This window comes from Alosa sapidissima, chromosome 13 (assembly GCF_018492685.1).
Source record: "Alosa sapidissima isolate fAloSap1 chromosome 13, fAloSap1.pri, whole genome shotgun sequence".
In the NCBI taxonomy this organism is placed as follows: domain Eukaryota; kingdom Metazoa; phylum Chordata; class Actinopteri; order Clupeiformes; family Clupeidae; genus Alosa; species Alosa sapidissima.
Window position 1 is genome coordinate 7336980 of NC_055969.1, and position 27197 is coordinate 7364176.

General features: G+C 42.1%; 4 protein-coding genes across 14 annotated transcripts in view; 2 read left to right on the forward strand and 2 right to left on the reverse strand.

Annotated features, from left to right (window-relative positions):
• Nucleotides 1-221: 221 nt before the first annotated feature.
• On the reverse strand, nt 222-4027 carry rfesd (Rieske (Fe-S) domain containing). Of its 3 annotated transcripts, none has more exons than XM_042058302.1 (4): nt 3905-4022; nt 3454-3633; nt 2639-2673; nt 222-2189 (listed from the first exon to the last, which is right to left on the reverse strand). In XM_042058302.1, the coding sequence occupies exons 2-4, from the start codon at nt 3611-3613 to the stop codon at nt 1881-1883; spliced, it is 504 nt and encodes a 167-aa protein (XP_041914236.1). In that variant the 5' UTR covers nt 3614-3633; nt 3905-4022; the 3' UTR covers nt 222-1880. The 3 variants fall into 3 exon arrangements, with proteins under 3 accessions (XP_041914236.1, XP_041914237.1, XP_041914235.1); XM_042058303.1 differs by having other exon boundaries at nt 3889-3955; XM_042058301.1 differs by having other exon boundaries at nt 3454-4027.
• Nucleotides 4028-4187: 160 nt separating this feature from the next.
• nudt2 (nudix (nucleoside diphosphate linked moiety X)-type motif 2) lies at nt 4188-6107 on the forward strand. The gene is made up of 3 exons (XM_042058304.1): nt 4188-4521; nt 5138-5261; nt 5471-6107. The coding sequence occupies exons 2-3, from the start codon at nt 5141-5143 to the stop codon at nt 5788-5790; spliced, it is 441 nt and encodes a 146-aa protein (XP_041914238.1). The 5' UTR covers nt 4188-4521; nt 5138-5140; the 3' UTR covers nt 5791-6107.
• Nucleotides 6108-7898: 1791 nt separating this feature from the next.
• Nucleotides 7899-24528, reverse strand: ube2r2 (ubiquitin-conjugating enzyme E2R 2). Of its 7 annotated transcripts, none has more exons than XR_006021337.1 (7): nt 21021-21866; nt 20478-20681; nt 18726-18812; nt 18429-18526; nt 17036-17170; nt 10262-11040; nt 7899-10155 (listed from the first exon to the last, which is right to left on the reverse strand). XR_006021337.1 is itself a non-coding variant. In XM_042058300.1 (6 exons), exons 2-6 carry the CDS (start codon nt 20652-20654, stop codon nt 10785-10787), a joined length of 753 nt encoding a protein of 250 aa, XP_041914234.1. In that variant the 5' UTR covers nt 20655-20681; nt 24509-24528; the 3' UTR covers nt 7899-10784. The 7 variants fall into 7 exon arrangements, 5 of the variants coding, with proteins under 5 accessions (XP_041914234.1, XP_041914233.1, XP_041914232.1 ...); XR_006021338.1 differs by having other exon boundaries at nt 7899-8845; nt 8979-11040; XM_042058300.1 differs by lacking the exon at nt 21021-21866 and adding an exon at nt 24509-24528 and having other exon boundaries at nt 7899-11040.
• ubap1 (ubiquitin associated protein 1) overlaps nt 23275-27197 on the forward strand; it is a 12130-nt gene continuing 8207 nt past the window's right edge. The window contains exons 1-2 of one of the 3 annotated variants that reach the window (XM_042058293.1): nt 23275-23535; nt 25958-26006. In XM_042058293.1, the coding sequence (XP_041914227.1) occupies nt 25967-26006 (40 nt within the window). In that variant the 5' untranslated portion in view covers nt 23275-23535; nt 25958-25966. Of the gene's footprint in view, nt 23536-23632; nt 23799-23832; nt 23944-25957; nt 26007-27197 lie in introns of those variants that run through there. The other 2 variants (XM_042058294.1, XM_042058295.1) reach the window with 2 other exon arrangements.

Here is a 27197-nt window from a genome sequence, read left to right on the forward strand (position 1 = left end):
TTGTAATGGCTTAAAACGTCAGTTTGTTAAGCCATATAATGAAACAACACAAATCGTAATGATACAGCTCACTGGTGATTTCACTGGTGATTAGTAATGCTTTGAAAAAGAAAGTGTAGTACTACATACTGATATATAGTGTTGGTCTTTGCGAGTCGACTTGCTAATGTTACACTAAAACCACTGTTGCTTTAGAAGAACTGATAGAACTGGAGCCACAGTTAAGTATTTTCCAATTTTTATTCTGGAGTATTGTCTGCCATGTGGTGGCATGCTGGCATAAGGCATATGGCAGACATAAGGCATATTACAATGGGGGCGTGAGGGCAGTGACCAAAGCAATGATCTGACATTTGCCTCTGCAGCAGAGTGAAAGGCGGAGGATCAGACGCGCTCTGCAGGCCTGCCCACCCAGCTACGCCAGGACTGCTGGGCCACAGTCACCACAGAGACCCTCCCCATTGGCACGCAATCCGTCTCGGCTCTGGCCCTCGAACCCGAGCGTGGCGGTGAGGGACGCCATGGTGCAGAGGAGCCAGAAATAGAGAGGATCGCGGCCGGCCCGCCGTCACCAACTAACCCCTTAACAGGTAAAACATGTACGAGCCGTCAGCCCTAATCCAGCTCATCCTGGGAAGGAAGCATAGAGTTGTTTGAGCGTGACGTCAAATAAAATGTCAACATGCCCTTTGAGAGTCTAGAGCCTGTCCTCTAGGGTATGATTCAAATTAATTTGTAGAAACCTTCTTAACCACTGATGCAAATTAACATTAATTATTAACCAGCTGCCCTATTCTTTCTTTTTTGATAAAGGAATGTTCCTGTAATGTAAGTACCGGTACTTTTGTGATAAAGGGAATGTTCCTGTAATGTTAGTCCATGTTGACTTGTACTTTTACTGTGTTTACCCATGGTGCTAGACTGCAAGTGGAAAGCAACTGTATTGGCACTCACTGACTATTTCCGTTGACATCAGCAAAATACAAGGCTCTCTTCCAGGCCCACTCCACTGAGATAATTGGACGTAGTAGCCAGCTATGGGAAATATGTCAGACAAATATGTGCACTGTTCATAATTACATAAACCCAGGGGATTCTGGGTCTCTTTTAACATTTCATAAGTCTGTTTATAATAGCCTACAGAGGGCTATCTACATGAGGGCATAATCATGCTCATGGGCCATGGCAGCTTCTAACGAATACCCTTTCCCTCACCTTCTTAATTCAAAGCCTAGCGTGGCCGAATTTGTTGTTTTTATACACAGTATTAAAATTAAGTAAATAAAAACATTAATTCATTTTAGAAGGAAAATGTCATTTGTAATTACCGGTAAATCTCCTGAAAAATATACAGGTGTAATTAAACTTTATCATTATTAATTACATTGTGATTATTCTGAAGACACAGTGGTTTGCTTTCAGAATGAGAAGAATGAGGATGGTTTTACGATGCTAATTTCATGAGTCCCTAAAGCCTGCCTTGATCCACCACAAGCATAAAGAATCAATTATTTCCTCTCTCCCAGATGCTGCTAATGGACTAATGTATGCATTTCTCTTTATTTGTTTCAACTAATATTTTTGTACAAAGTATTGCTGGACTTTTAAATGTATTTTATTACAATGCCATATGAGAGGAGAATGACTACATATGTTCTATATGTTATATAGTTTTGTTACACCGTAAAGAATGGCTGTGCTATGCAGTAATCTAGTAAACCTGAAAAGAGCTAGACCTGACCAATTAGTAATTCCTGTGTGAAGTCCCAAGTATGTGCACTTGCTGCTTTATGTAGGAACTATGGAGTCTATGGAGGCAAAAAAAGAGCCTCTTGCATGGGTGAAAGGTGATCTGTCTAGAGTGGTCACTCTCATGGACATCAGCAGTCCTCGTCGTCTTCACTGGTGTCTATCCCCTTGTTGTCATCCACCAATTCCCTATCCTTCCTGCCCTTTTCGGTGTAATAGTAGTCAGACTCGATATAGCACGTGGTGTCCGACAGGGTCACAAAGACATCCCCGCCATCCTCGGTCACTTTGTGGACCCTCTGCTTGATGCCCTTGGAGTACCACTTGTAGATACGCTTCTCCTGGCGTGGGTCAGCAGCCCTGTAGAGGCCCTCTCCCTCTGCCAGTGTGATCTTGTACTTGTGCTTGGGGCAAATGATGCACAGCTTCTTGTCAATCTCCTGTATGCAACAACAATAAATGAGTCACAGTTTCATAAAAACCGAAGAGGCAGTGTACAGTTGGGTAGCATTTCTGTGAATTACCATAATACAGGAAGGTCAGTGATTGCAAAATATTCCTCTTTTTATATTAACCATCATTGTGGTTTCATTGAGTCAATATGCATAATGTTTATGCACAGTCACGAACAGTGCCCTGAGTGTGTACATTGTTATCTGTCAGTAGGGGTCGAGCACCCTAACATTTGCGTAGCTAGCAGCAGGCTGTACCAGCTGTGAGACCGGCCTTATCAGCCAGGAACAATCTGATAGTGTAGGCCGTCTTTAGCGCCCATGTCTGCTACAGGCACAACCACACGCCATCGGAGAGTTGCTCTAGGGGATGCGGTCAGACCTTGACAGGCCTCTGGGAATACAGGATGAGACATGTGGCGCTCTGCTCGGCTCACCTCGATGTCGCCCAGCTCCAGTTTGCTTCCCGCATCTGTAAAGAGAGATGTTGTTATCACTGCACGGCGGTAGCCGCGGGCGACCAGCTGTCTTTCTCATCTTGGGCTCCACATGCCATTGCAATACAGCTCTGTGACAACACTCACTGAGGCATGAAACCAGAGAGGCATAGCAGAGAGGGTTACTCCACATATCCCTCCTACTCTCATGAACACAGGTTAAAAAATTTTGAATATTGAATGCAACTGCTTAAACTATTCCTTTGTTGTTTGGACAGACTCATCCACACACACACACACACACACACACACACACATACTATTTGTCTAACCGAATACAGTAACTAACTAATTGCCTACTCATGTGCTATGATTTTCAGCTTGAAATGATCCAAATTTAAAATATTTGTAAATTATTTGTTTGCCTCATTCAATCACCAGCATGCATCTAACTTAAGGGAATATTAAATAAGTTAAGGTTATCCTTCCCTGCAACCAAGAGAATATAGGCATAGAGATGCTGTAAGATCATTTTTCTATCAGGGTGACCAAACCTCCCAAAATGATGGTTTGGAAATACAGATGTGTAGAGTGTGATATAGCCTAGAGACATCCCTAACACACAATTCATTAAATCAGTTTTTTTTCATTTGAGAACTCAAACCATTTAACATGTTTGCCAATACCTTGGTGACATATGCTAGCCACACTTGGACGCAATGAGATAATTCGAACATTCATGATGCACCAATGGCTACATTGTTGTTGCTCTGTCGCCATCTACTGAAACACTAGACACAACCGCTTCTACTCACGATAGCAGTGGAGGTCCAGTGCGTAGAAGGTGTCTGGGTGGTATATGATGATGAGTTCTCTGCCGTCCACTGTCCTGACCGAACGCTTCGCCTGGACAAGATCATTCCGCTTCCCTACAAAGTGTGCCTGGCCACACACACCATTCACCTCCGTAGTCATGATGGACCTCGACTCTAAATCTAGAGAATCTTTTTTCTTTTAAACAGTGTACTAAATGACCTGGATTAAAGATTATTTACATTTTAAAATATTTGCATTACTGATTATCTATATTGTCATTGTGGGCTAAATGCAGAGAAAATGCTGACTCCCAGAAGGCAAGCCTAATGTGGGAAAACATATTTTGAGATGGCTAAATAGACTACAGATTAACAATTGTGGCCGTGGCACAGACCTTTTAATAAATTAGTAACAAAGAATAAAAATATACCTACATTTATGTTAACCTACCTTACAGCCTAGCCTACCAGACGCTCACGCACCACTTGGAAAGCTAAAAAATGCCGCAAAGAAATGTGCTCAAGTAGGCCTAGTCCCGCTATCTTGGCAGAACAGTTAACAATCGGACGTCACATCGGTCTTATCACTGTCCCACACAAGTAGGGCCTCTGCAGTTATAACACTTAAGAACATCTGCGAGATTGTCACTTGGCGCAAGCCTTATTCTTGAAACAAAGTAGCCTAATGAAACAAATATTTAAAGTTTATGTTAGAGTAACGGTCCCCAGACTTAAATAATTCATTAAATTTATTTAGCATAGAACACCATTGTGGTAAAGACAGTGTAGAATGTAAGCCAAACTATTTCTCTCAACAATATTTTGAATACTTATTATTATTGCCATGTAATAATGACTTATACAGATAAATAGCAGCGCAGTTGTAGTGGGCCTATGATTTTGGCCAAGAGTAGCGTTTGAAGCACGGGGACATGCATGTATTCGTGGGCATGAATTGTGCGCAGCATATGCGCAGTTCAAGTGCGGCTAGAAATCGAACGTGATTGAAAGCGGAACTGTGCGCTGTGTGCCATCTACTCCGTCTGGACTGAAGCTGTACAGACTGATGTGAGTGTATAACCTAATGCATATTCAACAAAACGCTGCTATTTATTTTAAAAGCTTGGGAAAGCAGTAAAATGCCCCAGGTCAATATGACAGAAATTCTGTTTCACCTGTGCTAAAGAGCTTGCTCCCCTACTCGCTCGCCAAAGTATTAAGGTTTACTGCTTCAGCTAGGAGCCTAGGTTTACGTTTGCTATGAACTTAAAATACAATTTATCATGTGCCATATTTTGATGAATTAGTAGCCTAAAAAACGGGTGTTGAATGCCTGGTGTAGCGTTATGAGCTTACGAGTGGTCGTATCTCGGTGCAGAATAGCCCATGTGTTGTTGTAGCCTAGGGCAGGTTAGCTCCAACTTTAGTTGCACACTGTAGGAAGTGGGCGAGGAAGAGTCACTCCGTGCAAAAAATTTACATATCATGGCTGAACTGTTGATTTGAACTGTAAAGCCAGCCACAATAGCGGATTTAGGCTATAGGCTGCTTACGGTGTTACCCACTTTGTTCCCTATGTTGTCAGATCAGAGGACTTAGCCTAAGTTAACCATACTTCAATGAAATTTAACTATCGGATAGGCCACAATATGACAAGGAATCTCTGTTATCATTGCAACCCCAGGTGATGGCGCTGCGAGCGTGTGGCTTCATTATCTTTCGTCGTCTGACTCAGGCTCCTCCTGACAGCATTGAATACCTTCTCCTGCAGACGTCCTATGGGGAGCACCACTGGACTCCACCTAAAGGTGCTTCTTAGGGCCTACATTCTGAAACCTTACACTGCAATTGCCTGTCTAATGTGCCTGGTTGATCCTTCTGTATAAGTCAGACAAAAATGTTGTGTGAATTGTGTAGTTCACCTACTGAAGTGCTTATCCCTATCACTCAGTATGTATTCATTTTCAGACCAAAAATTGTATGTTATATGCACATTTGAAAACCTTTTTTTGTGTAGGTCACGTGGACCCTGGTGAGGATGACCTCACCACTGCACTCAGGGAGACCCGTGAAGAAGCAGGTCTTGGTGAGGAACACCTGTGCATTGTGAAGAACTTCCTGAAGGAGTTGCACTACCAGGTGCGCGGGAAGGATAAGACTGTACTCTACTGGCTGGCTGAGCTTCGGGACCCTGCCATGTCTGTGACGTTGTCTGAGGAGCACCAGGACTACCGCTGGGCTCGGCTAGATGAGGCATGCACACTAGCGCGTTACCAGGACCTCCAAGAGACCCTTAGGGATGCACAACACTACCTGGAGGCCAGTGAGAAGCAGTGAACCAGCTCAGGCAGAAATGTAAAAGTACACCTCGATACTGAGTTGAGTGTTCAATGAATCAACACTGCATTGTGTACAGTCATGAGAGATTTCTCTGTAGTGTATGACAAACCATACATACTGGTCTGTCTTACTGGAAGTTTGTCATTGCATGGATAATTGAAAAGATTTACTCAATACTGTATTAAATTCAGCCGCTCAGAAGTGTGTGACATTGTAAATCAAGACCAATCTGATGATTGATGAGGTATGAGAGCAAGGTGAGTCTTTCAGAAGACTGTAAATCATTTTCAAAATGAAGTTTCAACTTTCTAACACTTGGTTAGCCCGTGTGTTTTGTGAACAACAAACAAATGTTATTGCCTCTTGTTCTTTGCTTTTGTTGCCAAGTGGGTTTGCTTCTGTTCAGTTGCTGTTGCCAATATTACCTCTTCAAGAAACACGACGTAGGATTCCCATCTTTTTGCCCATTTTCAACGTACTGGGTTCCCATTTAGTGTTCAGGGAGTAACCAATTTATCTGAATCTGATGGAAAGGGACATAATTCTACATTACAACATTACTTCTTGTTCGTTTATCACAGCCTAACGGTGGGTGCGAAGGTGACTGATTAGCCCAATTTGGGCTCAGAAAGTCCTGAGACAGTGAGGGCAGTGGATAGTATGTGTAAAAACCAGACGTGCATCAGCAACGTCAGAGAATCCATTTCCCTTTTTAGAAGTCAGTGTTGTATGAAATTGAGTTTGAGGTTATTATTTTGGTTTAAAGAACTACATTGTGTTGCTTTAAGTGTGGTTTCCATTCAGGTGAAAAAACTTCCTGAATATTAATTTCTTTTTCACCAGGGTCATTGCTAGTGTTGTCTATTTGCAACCATACAAACGTGTGTGAGTCTAAACGGCACTAAAGCAGTTTAAGCAACTTTATAGATTGGTCAGGAAATTTGAAAAGACAGGCACTTCTGCCTGCCAATAGTTTTTGCATGTGCACAGCACATTGAGAAGAATGGATGGTTTCCTATAAAGGGCCAAGTATTGTTGAAGTCAGCATTATATACTAAGTCTGATCCTATAGAGGGAAATTGTTTGAACTTGAATAAGATTGATAATGATTAAACCTTTTTCCCCAGAGAGATTTCAGTTAGCTTAAACATATCTACTATTTAGCATTAGTGTTTTGGAGATGTCACTTTCATAAGCCCTTGCCCTGGAACTCTATGGAAGCATGCTCCCTTGCCCCTTTGACTGTTGTCCCTTCATCCTGTTGTATATGTTGTATAGGTGAAATTGTTCACAAGGGGGAATATTTCAATACAGAGTAGGCCAACTGATTGCATTTTAAAATTATGTTGCTCACCGCAGTGGTAAGTGATAAGTGGTATATTGATCCTAAAACCTGAAGTGCATTCAATTGCTATTGCCTTGTTGCTTGCCGTTTTATATTTACAGTTTAATGCAATCAGTTAAAGGTTAAAAGAAGGAAAAAGTCCATCAGGAATGTTTGTCAAATTTGAACACATTTGTGCTCAATATACCACTGTTGTCACTTTGTAGTATACCCCCCTGGTCTATTGAGGTCTCTGCCAATAACTCTGGTGTTGTGATCCCAATCTGCACACTGCTGGATGAAACTGGTAACCTGGAAACTTTGACTGGACAAACCAAAAGGAAAGGTAACTTACAGGTGACTGAAAGCAAAATAAATATGTCATCAGTTTGAAACTGTTCCAATTTGGGGGTCTCATCAAAATATCTTTGGCTGTGGGGCTATTCCATTCCAGCAATTAGTGTATCTGATCATGATGGACAAGTTGCTTAGCTGACTTACAAATGAAAGTCATGACAGAAAAAAAAACAGTATAGATCTTAAATGATAGCCAATGTTTGACATTCGATCTACTCATCAAATGGACTCGCAAGTTACTCGCTAAATATCAGAAGCGATATCTATACTCTTAATAGCAAATCTGACTAAGTTTTTCAATGACAGCAGTTCATTGCACTAGCCTTAAAACTGCATGAGTCCTCTCTAAAAATCACAGTCCTGTCTCATCTGAAATAATTAATAACACCAATGATAGCTAAGATAACAATAACAACCCCCAGTGTGTGGCCTTAAGATTTAATCGCAAATTTGGGGTGCCTCCCCGATACATACACACATGAACAGAAAAAGAACATTATCAGTGATCTAACAAGCAGTCTGAATGTGCCATTGCCTACAGGGCACACCATACACACACCCCAAAACTCATGTAACCTTAGGAATCCAAGGAAATCACAGCTGTCCAATACTTATTCAATTCTTTCCTTTCAGACAACCTTTTTTGCAGAGGTGATTTGCATTCTTTAAAGTGTTTCTTTTTTTCCTTTCAGCATTGTCTTAATCTCCGACAAGACTACATAATGAAAAGAAAACTAAAGGAAACTGAAGACAAACAAGGACACATTCACTCCATTCATTCAGTTGCTCTTCCTGTGACCACAGCTTTTGGAGTTGAAAGACAAGTTCTTCAGTTCATCATCATCAGTAACTTAGATAGGTCCTCAGAGCAATAATGTGGAGACCTTATCAACAACTCTTTCTCTCTCTCTCTCTCACACACACACACACACACACACACAAATAAGAGAATCTTCAGAAAATAAAACAAAGCCACTGTAGACCACTTTTTTTCACAACACTTCTTAGGGTGATCTTTCCAAATGGACATTCAGTCTGTAAGGCTGGAGGGAGAGGCTCCATCTCAGAAATTTCAGAAGTCCGAAGCTTCACTCTTCTTTCTCCTGGTGCAAAGAAGAATCAGCATATCGGCCTGAGCCACTTTGTTTTCTTCTGCTCTTACAAGATGGTGTCTGATGTGCGACTGTAGCAGATCAATTCCTCTGAAGCCAATCCTGAGGTCTGTTGCAGACAAATCCAGGAAAAGGGCCCAGCAGTGTCCGGTGATTTTTTTTTTTTTTTTTTTTTTGTATTCAGAGTTACAGCTGGTTAGAGGGCAAAAAATGGGGCATTTTTTTGTGCCCCATCAGTTGTTGTCCATTGTTTCTTGCCCTGTTGTCAAGAGGAGTGTCACCAACAGTCCAGGTTTGGTGAGTCACATGTTAAACAAACCAATCAAAATTCACATACACACTCACACCCCAATGCACTCGCATGCTCTTGAGGCAAACTGTCTCCAACCTACCTCAGGTGATTGACTATTCAGAAAGCTGGGTTTAATGACAGGCCCTCCGCAAGCCACACTGTGGAGGGGTTTAGGATTTGTGGAGTCCAACATCTCACCCCCAAATGCCTTAATCTGTCCTTGGATATTGAAAGGAAGAGGTATGTGACCCAAAGCGGCAGAAAAACAAATTCAGCTTTCATTAAAATATTGATATAAAACAAACAAACCAAAAAAAAGAAGGGAAAAAAACACAAAGGAAAAGAATCAAATGTTAAGTTGACCGAGGGGAGCAGAAGACTTCCCCTGACCAATGAGATCACAGAAAGCACCTCTGTCCTGTTCTGTCTGGTCCTCTGAGGCCATGTGTAGCTTGTGACACACTCAGAAGACGTTGTGATGTCAGCCCTGTCATGTAGCAAGGCTATCAAAAGAGACAATCGTCTCTAAGCACGTCTGTGGCTTGCTGAATTCTTATGAGTCTTGCGTTCAAGTAGCCAGTGTGCTTGCGTGTCGTCAGGGCAAGTGTTTTTTTTTTTTTTTTTTTTCAGAGTAAAACATTGCAGCACCTGTGAGCAGTTGCACTAATGACTATGGGGCATCTCCAACAACCGCAAAAAACCAAGAGGAAAAACAAAATCAACTCCATTTTGCTTAGGGTGAAAATGTGTCTGGCTCAAAGAACAAGTAGCTCAAAGGCAGTCAGCTCAATCTACATCAGTTAAGGAGAGGTACATCCTCAGTTCCAGCTTCTCATTAAAGAGAGAAGTCCAAATCAAGACACTGCGCTTGTGAGGTCTTGATACAGACAAAAAACAACAACAACAACAACAACAAAAAAACAGAAGACATCCTTCTTCCTTGTTTGTCTGTTAGCATGTCCTCGGTCTCTTCCTTGGCAGGGAGACTTACCTCATTTGTGTCATTTGACATGAAATGAGAGACGTGAGTAAATGCCACAACCAGGATACATGGGGTGGAGGGATGGGAACACTTAAAGCTCTATGCTGTGAAGGAGACTGAGGAGCCTGAGAGAGCCAGAGAGGGCCAAGGAAGGGCAGACAAGAGCAGACACCAGTGACATCCACTCATACATCACTCACGGTTGTCTTTTTTCCCCCATCGTTTTGCATCATTCATTTCAGCACACGCAGGCAAGATGCTCTGAGGGCAGACAGCAAAGACAGAGAGAATGGAGCTAGGAGACAGAGAGCGGGGGGGGGGGGGGAACAAAAACAAAACCCTAAATAAATGCGGCAAAAACGGGATCAATGTGAGAGAGACGAGGGTGGCAGCTGACATACCATGGGGCGAGGGTGAAGCATCAGCAGATACCCAAAAGCCCTGAGGAGTAGAGGTTGGGGTAGCATGAAGGGACGCCTGGACAAGAAAAGTGCCAAAACGCTCTCTATAAAGCCATCTAATAAATGGTGAGGACTACATGGAGACGATGCTCTCTCTCCAAACTCCTTATCCAAACGGTATCAGAGACCAGAAGCCCTGAAGCACATTCCTCTAGGGGCAACTGGTAGAACACAAAGGAGTAACTGAAGAGTGTATGAAAAGGATTGACAAAAAACAGAAAGAGGAATCAACCACCACAGGAATTCCTATTGAAGACCAACTCAAAAACGTGGACACACAGACAAACATAGAACTTAAGGGGGAAAAGTTTTTTGTTTAAATGGTATGTGGGTGTGGGCGTGAAATGTGTGGGTATGAAGTGTGTGTGTGTGTGGGTGTATGTGAGTGTGAGTGTATATGAGTGGGTGGGTGCAGAGGGGATGGTAAGTGGGGGGGGGGGGGGGGTGGAGAGAGGCTGGATCATCAGGACTCCTCGTTGCCCGAGTCGTCCTCATCATCGAAGCAGTCCGCACCCATCTCGCTGCCCATGCCGCCTGCCTCTGCCTCTTCCTCGTCGTCATCCTCCTCCTGGATATCGTCGTCGTAGAGGTCATCGTAGAGCAGGTCAGAGCTGCTGTCATGGGAAGGCACTTTGGTCTGGATGCAGTACTCGGCCAGTGTGGTTGGCACCTTCACCCCATCACGCTCGGCCTCCGCTTTGGTGGACAGCACCTGTTTCCTATGGAGCAGAAGATGTGCATGCTGATGTTTTGCAAAAGACTGAATACATGAGTAAGTGTCACACAGAATATTGCACTAAATTTCAACCATTCTCACAGGTCTCACTACATCTAACAGAATTTCACTCCCAATTAGTCTGGAATAGACTGCTACACAGTGTGCAGCAAGCACTTTCATCACTGATCCACTTCTTTAATCTCTGTGGGGATAACACAGACCTGTACAAAAGCCTTGGACATGTAATAATATGCTTGCACGTATTGTATTATGGTAGGTGTGGGCGGTGGTGTTGGTTAGCTCACGGATTTCAATCACTGACTATTTGGATTTCAGTCATGTTAACTTGACAGGTATGATTAAATGAATCTGCAGTGTGGCAGATCGAAAACCAACTCCTGAATAGAGCATGAAGACACTAGACATCTGTCCTTCAATACAATTGAACTTATTATGACCACCGCACGTTTGTTTTTCCTTCAGTGATTTTGTGTCAATGATTCCCGGGACCCTGAAAGATCGGGATGCACAACTTGGTGGGCATGTGGGCATGTACTGTAGCCCCACAAGGATGACACGGAACCATTGTTTTTCCATCACCCCACCGTGCACACACACACACATGCACACACACACACACACACACGCACACACACACACGCACGCACACACACACACAAACGCACACGCACACACACATGCACACACACATACACACATGCACACACACACACACACACACACGCACACGCACACACACACACACACACACATGCACACACGCACACGCACACAAGCGCACACACACAGACACACGCACACGCACACACACACACACACACACACACACACACAAGCGCACACACACAGACAAACACACAGACACACATGCAGACACACATGCACAGACACACACACAGGCACGCACACAAGCACATAAACACAACCACGTACACGCAAGCATGCACAAACACACCCACACGCATGCACACACAGACATAAACACACTCATACACTCACACACACTCACAAGCGAAAACTGTATATACTGTACAAGCGAAGCACATATATACACAACAGCAAGCGCACACATGCACACACTCATTTACATACACAAAAGTTGCAAGAGTAGGGGATGGATTTGTTTGTTTAAGAGATGGAGACAAATTGGCAAGCATGATTTATTTTTGTGGAGAGAATGTACAGGACTGAGCGGCGGTCATATTTTGTTTTCAGAAGAGAAGAGGGTTGCAACTGCACAAGAACAGTGCAACGGTTTGAATTTCCAACCATCTTGTGAGGCAATGCTGCCAATTGCACTTGTAATTTGGTCTATATCTAGTGCCTGCAGTACCATGGAGCACAATGTAGCATAGGCATACACTTTTTGCTCGCAGGTTTCTCTGCAGAGCTCCCCCTACAGCTTCAGAGTATATCTTTTACGACACTTCTCAATCGGTCAGTCTGCCGTTTCCTCTTTCCCTGTTCCTCCGACAACGGTTTACTCGCTTTTTGCTTCTTTTCGCTGGCTCTGCCATGACAAAGGTGCCTGGCGTGTATGTGTGTAGTGCAGTAAAGCAATTCGTTACATCGCAAGGCTGTGAGACTTTCTGTCTCTGAGGCCGTCGGCCCACCGGCCCAAAGTTGCAAGGGTGGTTTTTTCGCTCACAGGCACTAGGGGGAAGCAAGATGGCCACCATTCAACCCGAAAAAAAGTCCTATAACCATTCCAATGACTCCGAAGCTGTTCAGTTAAGGTAAATTAAGCTAAAAAAACAGCATAGTTCCCCTTTAAGCCAAAGTCCTTATAGGCAAGTCCCCCCCACTCGGCGGCCATCTTGGTAATGCATTTTGGGCAGTTATTTTGGGAAACTATTTCTCTATTCAACTGAATGGGGAGGCATACATAAGGGAGGTAATATTGACAGAAAAAGTACATCAGGTGAATCTGTGTTTAAATCTGAATTGAACAATATTAATATCTCCCCAAATTGCTAAAAAAATGGGTGTTGCAAGGGGGGCCCACTGTTGCTGAAACACGATTCCAAGCCCCCCCCCCCCACACACACACACACACCTCTAACTTTTTTTTGTCACGAAAATGCAGAAATGAAGGGGGTCACAGACGTTGGAAGAGTGGGGGTGCCACCAAGCCAATTGTTGTTTCTGTGTAGACAGGGCCTTGACTACACTGGACACGCAACTGTGTTTTGTTCGAAGAGCTATGCTTTCTCTGCCGATGTTCAGCAGCGTTTATGGGCCTCCTCGACAAGAGGATTACTGGTCCGCAGAGACTTGAAGTTAAATTATGCCGGTGCTTCTGTCACACGTCTGATAATTTACAGCAAGAGTGAATAGAACAGTTCTGTCATTAGTCTATGTATTTTACATTAACTTAATAGATATTATGGCTTCTTGTTTTATAAGGTTTTGTTAGTAAATTAGGCTGGTGTAAATGTTTAATGTCGCGACTTAACAGTTCACCTAAAGCTATGGTGTGGTTGTGCTAACCCATTTTCACAAAACATAATTTCGTTAATTATAGTGTCAAGCAGTGCTTCAACTGCTTGCTCTGTTCTGTCAGCCTGGAAAAATACAAACTCATTCACAAAGTGAATCTGGTGATTCTCGATTGGGAAACATTTGCAACACTTGCATCGCGGCAGGCACTAACTTTAAAATCATTGGTCCAGCCTTACCAATCACATTGATCCGAGATTCCTAACGTTACTTCCTACTTTGCCTAAACTTTGCAAAGTGACAATAAACAGCATCAACAGTCAGGAAACAATGTATGTGGGTCTACCTTTGCTGTACATATACATACATACATACAAATACATTTCTGCATTTTTCCAACTGCATTTTTGTTGACGTTTGCAGGTGTTGCTGCTTCTGTTTATCAAAATAAGTTTTGGTTTCGTCTTTCCCTCTGGTCGCTGATTGGCCTGACATTTTTCTTGTCTGAGGGAAACGGTTATGAACTATGGTGTTCCAGACTAGATCTCCCTGAAAGTCGGTGGGGTCAGGCTACTATTCTGTCCCTCCAAAACTGCATTGAAGTGGTGCGTTTAGCAGCCAGAATGTCCCCCCTGGGGGAGAAACCCCCAGACATCTGCTAATATCGTCTGCACCCCCTCTCAGAAAATACTTTCAACGTCCCTGCAGGGAGTTATTGATGATTTGGCCCCCCACTTTTAAAAAGCTTGATATGCCTCTGGGTTAATAAGTACATTACAGGGAGGGGCGGGATGTGTTCAGACAACTGCCATTTTACAAACTAACCCCATACATTCCTATGGACGAGTGCTGTGTCTCCTCATTAGAAAGTCTCAGCAGACAGTACAGTGTTTCCCACACATTGACTTATTTGTGGTGGCCCACCACAATATTAACATTGACCACCACACAATGATTTTCCAGGTTGTATTAAATTGTGCTTAAATCTGGTTCATCATAACCACGCTACGCTAATTTGTTAAAAACTGTTGAATTCAACTTAATTCTGCAAACCTACCCCCACAAATAGAAATCATTTCTGTGGGAAACACTGCAGTATGCAAAGTTCACCATAATGGTCTGCACAGGCACAGCATCAAAATGTTATGGCCACTTGGACCTGTGCGCGCTGACTGTGCACGTGCATGGAAGTTTTAAAGCACTCACTCAGGATCAAGGGATTACAAAATCTAGCAGATGCTTTTATCCAAAGCAACTTACAGTACACGCATACTTTCATTAATATGTTTCTTCCTTGGGAATAAAAATACTGGAATCCCACTCATAAAATCTCTATAAAATCTCTCCACATGATGGAAATTGTGATTAGCTGGCAATGCGCATAAGGGTGATAATGCATACCATATTACTAGTTTTTCACTATTTAAGCTACCGTTGGTCTCTCTTACACAAGAGGAAGAAAAGTCCCCCATCTTCACCGTAGTAGTATCTTATGGCAAAAATGCATTGTAAATATGCCTAGATATGTACATATTATGTGCACTACACGTGGACAAACACACACACACACACACACACACACACACACACACACAGTCCTTTTAGAAACCTTGACACTGTAACATTGCAAAGACTACCGCCAAATGTCCTACTGTCTTAATTTGTAATATCAGTGAGCTGAGAGTGTACTCTGCCGTATGGTTTAGTCCCATTAGCTCTCATAAAAACAGACAAACAGAAAAACAATTCTTAGGAGGACACAGAGCGAATATTATTTGGTACTGAAAACAGATGAACAAGGCTGCTTACAAATGGGCATTTGTGCAAGCTGCAATCAGTAAAATCATAACTGGTTAGGGTGAGGATGGCTCTTTTAGTAAATCCCACATAGGAACATTTTAGGCAACTTAAATTAAGCAGATCTGCTTCCTTTTTGAAGCAAGGGGACAAACAATTTTACTGATGCTGTTGTGTGTATATGTCCATAGAAATTCCTATTAGCCTGACCTTCATGGGATTTAGGACTAAGGTGGGGAAATGCCCTATAGCAGGGGTGGGCAAACTTTTTGGCTCAAGGGACACATTGGGTTTTGAAAACTGGCCGGCGGGCCGCACAACAACCCCCCCCACCCCCCCACGACACACACATAAAAAAATACATTTTCTATAGCCTATAATTTAGTATGAAACGTATTTGTTTTATATGAATATGAATTGCTTAAAAATGCTGCTAATTTTATGCTGTTTAACAAATGTATAAATTGTGCACTGTCGCTTTAAGACAGTCGCTTTAATTCACGTTTATTTCTCAATGATCTTCTGCCTGCTCCGCTATGGCTAGTGCTGTACCTACAGCTGGGCCCTACAGCAGGAAAAAAATAGCGAGCAGCCTGATAACTAAATGAAATGCTCGGCGGGCCGGATGAAAGTGCTTGGCAGGCCGGATCCGGGCCGCGGGCCGCAGTTTGCCCACCCCTGCCCTATAGTGTTCTGCAGCCCCATTATAGATTAAAGTCCTGCTTGCTAAAACTATCAATGTAATGGCCCATCCAGAAATGGCTTTCTAGGTACACTCTAGTGAATTATGAGCAATAACAAATGAGGATGTATGTCTAGCAATTATCTACTGGTATACGTACAGTTTTCCATTAAATCAGTGGTCCCCAAACTTTTTCTTCCGAGGGCCAGCTTACTATGCCTGGCTCAAAGAGAGGGCCAGAGACTCGGAGTATATCAGTAAACATAAATAGTTTAGTGCTGTGAACAACAGCAGTCTACCTTAGTTGAATATTCCATACATTTAATTATAGGCTACTGCAATTTAATACCATTGTTAGCTGTGTTCAAGTTTTGAACAAGCAATATCCTACAAATAATTTAAAGTTCTCAAACTATGAGAGTTTTATGAAGAGCTGGCAAAAACATCTGAAATCACCTGAAGAGCTGGCAAAAACATCTGAAATCACCTGAAATCACACTTTGTGAACTCTATGAACATTTGAACGAGTGAATAAAAAATGTCCCAGAAAGTCCCAGAAATATGACTTGAATAGAAGTTAGTTAGTTATTAACAATTAATTGATAAACTTTTAGAATACTTTGAGCACTGATGCAGTCAGCATAGGCCTCTTACATTGTTTGAAGGTAGGCCTACATTTCATTCCGTTTTCGATTGCAAACGCAAAACAGCGCCAAAACAACCACCATTGGACAAAAAGAGTATTACATGTGTACTGTTAAGAATCGCCATAGAGAATGAATGGGGAAAATTACAGAGGTCATAGTTTGACGATGTCGTACTCCCGTGCGGGCCAGATGCTATATACCACGGACATGTTTTGAGGGGCCACCCAAAATGAGGTGGCGGGCCGTAGTTTGGGGACCACTGCATTAAATGCTGTGTATATTTATGCTAACATAGTTTAGAGGACTGCACACATATTCATTTTCTTGTATTCAGATTTCCCCATACTGCTTTTGAACCTGTGAAGAAGCATCTACATGTAAATGTGTATTCGGACGCATATGTAGCCTACCTGATGATCTCTGCATACTCCTTATCTTTGCCCTTGCTGTCTCTCCATTTGCGGAACATGACAGAGGCGTCCACATTGGCTGGGGAGAACGTGTTGGGCTCATTCAGAAGAGAGATCACACTGAGGAGGATGGTTCTGTGCATAAACAAACACAGGTGGAGAGTTAAAGACATCACTGCCAAAACAGGTAAACTAGACCAAGGCTAAAACAGGCTCGCCTTAATCTGAAATTGTTAGACATCTCTTCATCTAAGGGTGCTTTAAACTGCTCCACATTACATTTACTTACCAGCAGTGACTACTAGCATGCATTTGAACATGGAAACAACTTTAAGAGTACACACCTCTTGATCTCGTGAAATATATGTTCACCTGCAAGATATCTGTGAAGTTCTCCATCCATATTTTTTAATCCATTGTCCCTTCACTAACATGAACCTAGATCAGTTGAGGGCACCTTCTTCTGTTCAAAGCAGTTTGGGTTACACCGTTCTAAACACCCTGGGATATCAACTGACATCCTGCGCTCTCCTCTGCCATCTAAAGCTACCTCATCTCTCCATCTCAGACTCTTCCTTGATCAACTAACACATAGATAATGAAAGCGCAAGTGTCCACCAGCACAGTTTAAGGAAGCAGAGCAAAGACCATCTATGAGACCTGGTAGTTGAGCCTTAAAGCAGACTGCACATCGGGCAGACTTAAAAGCACCAGCTACAATGCTGACTGACAAAATCGCCTTGTGTTACCATTACATGGCAAAAACATATCACTGTATACACAGCAATGATTGCCCACTGTTTAACTAGCACGTAGTAGGCTACATTCTGCTGCTAGCTTAATGTGCAGACATACCCGGTGTAGATAAACAAAACGTAAAACAAAGTAGTGCTGGCTTGGCACTTTCACACTACTCTTGCTCACTAAAGACAGTACACAAACTACTTTTAATCCAAAATACGTTTGATAATACTGTAAATTGCAAACAACACCAGTATTGTCAGTCCTGGGTCTTTTGGTTGTGGAAGAAAGCAAGAGGCAGAGGAGAAAATAGGTCAAACTGTGTTATTAAATCCAGTCATCGAGAAGCAAATAGCTACCTACTGTACCAGGATGGTATCTCCTTGCTACTGTATACTGGGCTTCTTCGCAACAAGTAAGTAAGCTAAACAACCATTCAGAGCAGATCTTCTCCTGACCAACATGTTGAATGAGCCATAAACAGGCCGATGGAGGTCTGTCAAGAGTTGGCAGTGCTGTGCATATCACATGGATCAGAGCTACAGACACTCATTGACTGGCCAGATGCTATCAGACTGGCTTGGTATGCGGTCCCTATTACCTCACTGCTGTACCAAACCCTGCCTTCTTTGGAGGTGAAAGGCTACAGTACCTGACATTCTGTGTGGGGTTCCACCTCTCAGAAGGCAGCTCTCCACTCTGGGGGTCATCCACGGGTGGATGGAGGATGGAGATGCACACGTCACCATTCTGCAGCCAGCAAAAAACAGAGTGAAACACTGAACTACTAGAAATGGGGAAAAAAACTATGTATGCAATTTCAACAATTCAAGAAAGCAAGACATTTTTTTTCTGATGCTGATGAAGTGCCTTAAACATGCTCAAGGCAATAGTTGCCTGGCTAACAGGTTCATGTATTTGAGCTTTTGCATTCACACTGAAAACTCACCTCATAGATATTTGGGTGCCACATCTTGGTGAGAAAGCGGAACGTGGGAGGGGAGTAAGGGTAATCAATGGGGAATTTGATGTGGGCCTGAGAGAGAAGGGAGGGGAGGGAGAGGGAGAGATGAATAAGTCAACAAGCATTCCCTGTTGAAAAGTGACAAAGCCCTGATAAAACATTTCAGCAGATGAGGTTCAAAACTTGTGTGTCCCCACCAATGATTGAGATAGCAATAATGTCTACAGGGTTGTGTTTCTTGAGAAGTACCTCTATTAAAGGCCACAGGACAAGACAGTTTTTGACGCCATTCAACTCTGAGTTACAACCAGTGAAAGTCAAGGTTTATGGTTTGTCCTTGGATAGAACATTCCTGCTGCAATTATCAGCAGACAGGGTATGTCTGAATCAGTAAATAAAAAAGGAAAGAGAACAAGATCCAACTCACTCATCACTACAGAAATGAGTAAATCCATTTCTGAGATGCATTTCAAATGAATGCATTAAAATGAATTAAATGATGGAAACAACCCACAGAATTAGAAAACTATCTGTTTCTTCTGAACACACAGGCAGACATGTAAAACTGCGTGTGTTTGTGTTCTCTGGGTGGGGTCGTTTTCTGCTTTTTCAGTGATAGCACTATCAAACCCTCAAAACATGGAGGACAGCTCAGTACACATTATCCATCAAGAGATTAGAAAAGAGGGATTCCCTTAACGAGGGGTTCCCCATCCTCCAATAGGCAGACCAGTCATTCTGACCTAAATGTAATCAGCTTTGAACAAAATGAGATGGGCAAGAAAAATTGTATTAACACTGTGGTGTAAGCGACCATGGAGGCTGATTAGATGAGAGGTTGGATGAGCAGATTAATAGGCAGTAAGAGCATTAATAAATTGTTTTGGTAGATACATGAATTGTATGAATGCCCAGCTCTTGAGCAGTGGCCATATTCAGGTCAGGTAGAAATATAATTGATAAAGAATATTATGCGTCCTACCTAAAGAGTACACTCTATTTGTTGGGTTTCTTTGTCTTAAAAAAAAATGGAAGGGCAATATCTACGTTTGTCTAGAACTTCCAATATTCCTGACTTTTGTGAGAACCCTGTTCTTACCCTGAGGGCAAGTCTCGTCATGTTGGGGTACTATGGTAGCCAAGATCAGTGACGCCATTGCAAAAGTGACATGCCAATGACATCAGTTCTGTCGAGCCAAGGGTGTGCACGCAGAGATTACAGAGGCGTGAGTGTCTGTGTGTGTGTGTGTGTGTGTGTGTGTGCATGTGTATGTATGTGTACGAATGACATAACTCAAGTGCTCACAGTAACCCTCACTGCCAAGGGGGTAAAAAGCAGGAGAGCCTCCCTATGTCCTTCTCACTTTCAACACACACACACACTGAGATACCATTTATATGTCATAGCTAAAAATAGTGTGGGGTATAAGGATCGCACCACCAGGGGAAATAAGATCCAGTTAGAGAATGGGGTGGTGGGGACAACATTCAAAAAAAGGGAGGACGGAAATAAGATAAGAGAGTATTTGGAGGGGAACGACAATGAGAGAGAGAAAGCAGGACACAGAGAGAGAGAGAGAGAGCTCCTGAATTTCCTTTGGGAAGATAGGCAAATTGACACACTGAATTCACAAAGTCTACCAGTGACCATGGTGCTTACTGGATAGACTCAATCGACCTTAGACACCCAAACCCAGAGACATCCCATTCATCTCACATAATTCCTCTCACCCTCACCTTAAAGTAACCCCCTTCATACAGTGTGTTGGGGGGACCAAAGATGGCAACCTCCCAGTTGTAGAGGTCAGACTCCTCCACAAGAGTGATGCGGAAGCCCTCCACTGGCTCCTCCTGGAGGGACTTTAATTCCAGCATCAGGGCCTTCTGAGAGCTGGGCATCTGCTGGTGTGCCATGACAATCCTTCTGCCTGTCTTCACTTGCTAGACACAGGAGAGAAGTGTGCATGAGAAAAACATGCGAAGGGGACTAATGGTGAAGTGAAATGTTAACATTGGTGTTAAATTGGTAAAATTGATGGAATAGATTTTTTTCTCTCTGGTTTCAGTCACTGGAAGCTGAAAGAACACCTATTGCTTACTGTTCCACACAATGGTCTATACTGTTTTAACACATTTTTAAATTTGTAAAAATGATGCCCATTAAAATGAAGGATGCCTGCAAGGTGATTACGAACTCATACTAGTATTGCATATTGCACAACTTTTACAAGGCATCGCTATCATGATCTGTTAACATACAAGTTCACTGACGAATATTACCTGATTTATGATAACCCCTGATTGGGTAAATTAAGATTTGTGATTGAAAAACAGAAAAATCTAGATGGAATTCCTCGCGTAATCAAACGCAAAGCTTTTGTCTTCAGTTCACGGTCAAACTGAGAGTATTTATTTTGACCAAAAGCAAACAACGTCAACTGGGGTTTATTCAGCTAGCTGCCAGATATTCCGATCCTGGGGCAAATGGTGCACTTCAAATAAACTTTTAGTACAATTTTCGAATCTACAGGTAGTAACCTAAATACACAACAGATCTTAAAATGGTGCCACAAGAATAACTGACTAAAACGCATTCAGCTTGTTCATTAACGTCGTTAGCTACCTATCTTGCTATTGACGTTAGCTCCTAGGAAGCAATAGTTAGCTCGCTGGTAGGGAGGTGTCTTTGCAACAAATTGTCCCTGGCGGTTAAGATTTATATGTAGAGCTACTTATAGACATATACTAACTCCATAAATCATAAACTATTGTTAATAAAACGTAGCTTTCGCTGTCATCTTTGCGTCTTTCTGATTCGTCCCCGTTCGCCGTCTGCACAGCTGATCCAGTGGTTGTTTACATTTGTTTAGCTATCTGGGTCTGTAGCTGCTCCCCTCTTCAAACGTCCATAACCAGCCTCCTTTCGGTTGACGTTTTCTATGCAAAATATGCAATTTCTTCAGGCCTACACTTCTACCAACTCTTTTGTCGAAAGGTTCGAAATATATATTTACGGCCTCAATCAGTACAAACGCAAAATTCGTAGCTACATTGACGGACTACGGCCACCGACTCTTTTTGCCTTCAACCAAATCGCCCTATCGATGCTTCCGGTTATCCCTTTCCGTGTCTGCTTGCGCTTGCACGTTTTTTTGCGTGGCCACGTTTGTACAAGAGCAGCCTGTGGACTGGCCCACGGTACTTTCTCGAAGTTGAAATGGACCTCATGTAACCTTATTAGCCCCACATAAGCGAAAATGGGAGAGGGGGCAAATGAAATAGTAAACGTAAAAAAAGCAAATATGTGCTACCAGGCCGCAGAAAGACAATTTATTTACCTTGATTAGTCATGGAATAGCCCTATGATTTGGTTCTGATTTGGTACAGAGAATCATTTGACATTGATTTTCTCTATTTTGTTCTCAACCATTTGTGTTTCCAGGAACAGTCACAAACATTCCAATTGACCATATCATTGTGGAGGAGATTTTTTAATGGCTACACATGTCTAGTCTACAGGATATCAAATTTTCCCTTTTCTTTCTTTCTTGTTTTTTTTTTTCTTAATAAGTCTCAATTACATATTTTTATTTGGATTCAATGTGTATTGCTCAGTGATCAATAATCACTTTGATTAATTACATTAACAATAATAAACAATGGGAAACATGTTTGCCATATTTGGCCTCATATTCCTATTCTCATTCATATACTCCACACAAGTTCCACTCTTACAACCTTTAATTAAAGGTAAAAACAATCACACTCACTAAACAATGATCTATCATTCTTTTGAACCTTGAGGATTCTGCTACAAGGGTGCTCTCTAGTGGAGGTCAAAACATCTGTTTAGGCCTACATTATCAAACTTATGCAGGTTTTTGCATTGTGAGGCCTTTGTTGTCACGTGGCCATAAAGGAGTGATACAGATACCTGTTGCTCCAGTTGGCTGGTCTGAAGCTATTCACAATGCATATTTGGTATGAAAATATATAAAGTTACTTGCAAGTTACCGCTACGCCAGGTGGTGAGTTGGTACAGTTCAGATTGTGCCATTGCTGATACGCTACTACTGACAGTTTGTCAAATGTGTAAAGCTACAAGGATTTTAATTCTGTATAGCATTGGATTAGAGTTAATACCAATTGAATTCAGAATCTAACAGAGTTTGAAGAAACAGTTAAATATCTAAAATTGCATAACCTCATCCAACTTTCACAGGAAGGGAAATAATGATGCCACCTGAAGGTAAACTAGGTAGACTAATGACTGGGGCAAATGTAAGTTTAACAGGGTTTATTTTATGTTATCAACATCTTATCATGGCTGTTTTCCCAATTCTTTGGCATAGGCCTACTCTCTCAGTGCACTAGTCTTCACGAGTTTAAAACTAATTTTGCAGCCAAACTTTGTTTGAGCTTGTGGTTGATTTTTATCTGACCCATAAGGTCGTCTGTCGTGGCCTCTGCCTTTTAGCTTTCTAAATAGATACAGAACAGCTCGTGCACCTCCCATGTGCAGAGGGCGGTGGGGCCCTTGGTAAGGCCCCCATGTCGTTGACGTTAACGGGAGTCCTTGCTGGGTTGGTCAAAGCTGTCATCAGTCATTGGACATGTGTCGTCATACAGGAACCAGAGGAGGGGTAAATGGGCAAATCAAGATGGCGTGCCCTGATGAAGCAGGAAATACATTTTGGTCTGAATAAAACTTCTTACCGATTACACTCGAAAAGGAGGTGTCTTCTTGAAGAGAACTGACAAGACTATTGGGAGTAGCAAGACGGAGCAGATATCGGTAAGACAGTTACTGGAATAATAAACGTCAGTGACTGCACAGAGGGGCGGTGGCGAAGGAAAGGAGCAAGCCATCAAGGCCGAGATACGCTGTACTTCGGGCAGTGTAAAACTAGCTTGTTAGCTTGTAGACTATTACCATTAGCTTGTTAGCTTGTTCAGTCAGACGCGTTTCTCTTTGGATAACATTACTACTTAAAATGTACAGCGTGTGAGAAATTGAAACCCCCAAACACGGCAAACAGTGTTCGTTGACTGAGCTTGGTAATCTGCCTGATGTCTCATGTTGACATTATTCTGTTGTTTAGCTAGCTAGCCAGTTAACTCTCCGCCCTCTGTCAAACGTTAGTTAGGAGACCTAGAAGCTAGCTAATGCAACGTTAGAGGTAACAAGAGTAAATAAGGATCAGTAAGTTAAATTACTCTCTCACTTTTAGCTGTCATGGGTATTTTTTTTGTTGGTAGAAATCTGTGTCGTTAACGACAATCTGCAGATTACGAAACTATTAATTTGCAAAGTAACGTTAACTTGGGATAGTAATCAAGGATCTTTGACGTTACGTTAACAAAAACCGAATCAGAAAACTTGCTAGCATTGATTGAATGATAAAAACGTACAGATATATCGATATATAGCTTCTATATATCGCCGTTTCACGTTGTTTTTGCTTATTCTAACATTATTCTATATCGAGATATACATCACGTTGTTAATTTCATGGCTTCGTCATTAGCGTTAGTTGTATGACGTTAACGTTATAATTTCCCTCTGTGTTTACCAGTTATCCAGATAGCTAATGTAATTGACGTTACACTCTATTGGTGGAAGCTATGCCTTTTGACAGTCACTTTGCTTTCACATACTATCGTTAGTTACGTTAACAATTGATGGATTCAATGGGGAGCTAGGATGTCTCACACAGAATGTACAACTTGTACTGTAACGTTAGCGTTAATGTTATTGCTTTGCTTACCTAGCTAGCCGTGTATCTTGTGGACCGTACCGTAACCCGTTGGATGAATTCATGGAATATCAAAAGTGCACCGGGAATAGTTTGTGATAACATTAGGATTTCTGTTCAAGAATACAGTTTCACCCCTTTTTCATATCTGCCATGTTGTAGCAGACAAGTCTTGGTTTACGAGGCGTTAATGTGTCCAGTGTGTAGGAAATTCACCACAATACTTACATTACGTAAGCACAATTGTATATACAGTATATTATTAATGTGCTAGTACACCAAATGTCAAAATCCCATCGTGTCTTCTGCGGGGTTTCAATTTATCAGTAATGAATCTGTTGCCCCTTTAACCATAGGACAGCGAAGTTTAAGATTGCTTAATCTGTTTCCGAATACTTGGTATGGAGTGCAGTTCTGGGGATGTGTTTTCAGCATAGAAAAGATGAATTTATTGGAAATGTAATGCTTATTAATGACACAACATTCTCTCCTTGGGGACTTGCGGTTTACCGCACATCTGCCCTTTACCTTTTTTCTTGAGTACACTTGAATGATAAAGCACAGTGTGCCAAAATGTGTGTTCTTAAATGTTTTTTGTGTTTTATTATTATTATTATTATTATTATTATTATTATTTAGATTATTATTTAGAATTATGCTTGCCTACACCTTTTTTACATTTACTAAGTCAACTTGTGCCATTTCACCTGTGATCATTCTGCAGAACTTCATTCACATCCGCATTGAGCAATATGAAAAGATATGCCCTGCGTGTTTGGATTTGAATGGCCTGCCTGACATGTTTTCATGCAAAACAAGGAACCATCAGTCAAAAAGGTTGTTTCAGAGGGATTTTCATCTGATTTCCCTGCCAAAAAATAGCCCTGACCTAAGTCACATGTGCTACTGCAGAGGACCCATTTCTCATCACTGGTTCTTCGTCCCTTGTGACTTTAAGTAGGCAGACTTTTCCTTGAATCCTGCAGTGTTTGGATTACCATCCTACATGAAGGGGGCCTCCACAAACACGCAGAATCTTTCCTCACACTGGCACTCTGTTTATTTAGTGGCGGAAGATGGGAGATTGTTGTGGTTTTAGTTTTGGTTTTGTTTTTTTGATCGCCTCCATTTGGCATGCGTTCATGTGACTAACACCCGTCTTTTGACGGGCTGTGGGTGTCATTTTGTTATGGAAAGCTGGGAACAAGTCCCATTCAATTATGTAGCAGAAATGATGATGACAGTGTTCTCCGCATCCTTTGCATAAGTAACACCCATGAGACAGAGGGCTGTGGTCTGGCATCAGATTTGTAGAGTGACACACAAACAGTAAACATAAATGTGCTTAAGAGGTAACATATGTCACACAAGTTGTTTTTGCTTAGTACAATCTTAGTACAATATGTAACACTCAGTGAAATTTTGTGTTGGTTTGCCCCCCCACCCCCACCCCCATATCAGATTCTCTAAATGGCTGCGAGGAAGTCTGGAACAGATACCTACAACACCGGTGAGTTTGGCTGAATCTACAGCGACATGGAAATCTGAAGAATAAGATGGACCTAACTGTGTGTATAGTGTTGCACAACTTTCTGCAGGGTAGTGCAGAATTGAAAACAGATGCGGTATTATATCTATTTTGTTTATGTTTCAGAGGAATGTTAGTCATCTGCACATGGTGATAGTGACTCAATACAGAATACTCAGGCAAAGTTTGGAGTTTGAGTGCTGCCTTAAATAAGGGAAATGCAAGCAGTCTCAATACTTCAAGAGTAGTAGTACATAATCATGGTTGTTTTATATTGACAGTTGGTTAACATTAAAAGCTGAAAGAATTAGACACGGTCGGGGTTGTTAATGACGATCTTTAAATCTGACTTGCACTTTCTTCAACGTTGACCTTATCAGTAGCCCAACCAGAAACAAGGCACTTTTAGTCTTAGCTTTGGGATCATTAACCACAGTTGTGTGTGCCAACCTTACATGCCTTTTGTCTTGTTATCCATTTGGAGGAAAGACGATCAACATTGCTAGATAAAATCCTTCACCACTGCCCCTTAGCCAGAATCCACTCCTTGAGGCAAATAGTTAGGCAGTGCTAGTTGTTTGTATTCAGGAATGACCTAATCACTGAATGCACAGCACGTCATGCCATGTGTAAATGTCCGTTGTAATGTAGGCAAGGTGTATGCAGAGATGAGCCAAGTTATTTACAAAGAAAGGAAGGAAGGAAGCACTAGCCTATGCAAAAGAGGAAGGCAAACAGTGGTGTCAGAGGTAAAAGAAAGTGGAGAATGAAGAATGGCGATATAAAAGGCATTCAAACACTGAAGGCTTGTTTATTTATTGTAGGCCTCAAATGCCAGTCCCAATTGTTGTGCAGTATGTGTTGAATTTCTGGAATTTATACAAAGCCCTGTTCCCTCAGTGTCCTTGCACAGGTCACATCATATGTGATCAATTTGCTTTTAGCCTAATAACAGAACTGTACCAGACAATGTCACAGAAAGGGCAGTTTCAGATCATAGAAGGGCCTACAAGAGGCTCACGTGGGATTGGAGGGAATTAGCGTTGGGAACATTGTACATTGGGAATTGTTTGTTGGAAAAACAAGATCTTTGTTTTGAAATAATGCTGCCCGGAGGGAGAAGACTTAGACATTTGAGTAAATGATGTTGTGTAAAATACCCTCCGACACAGT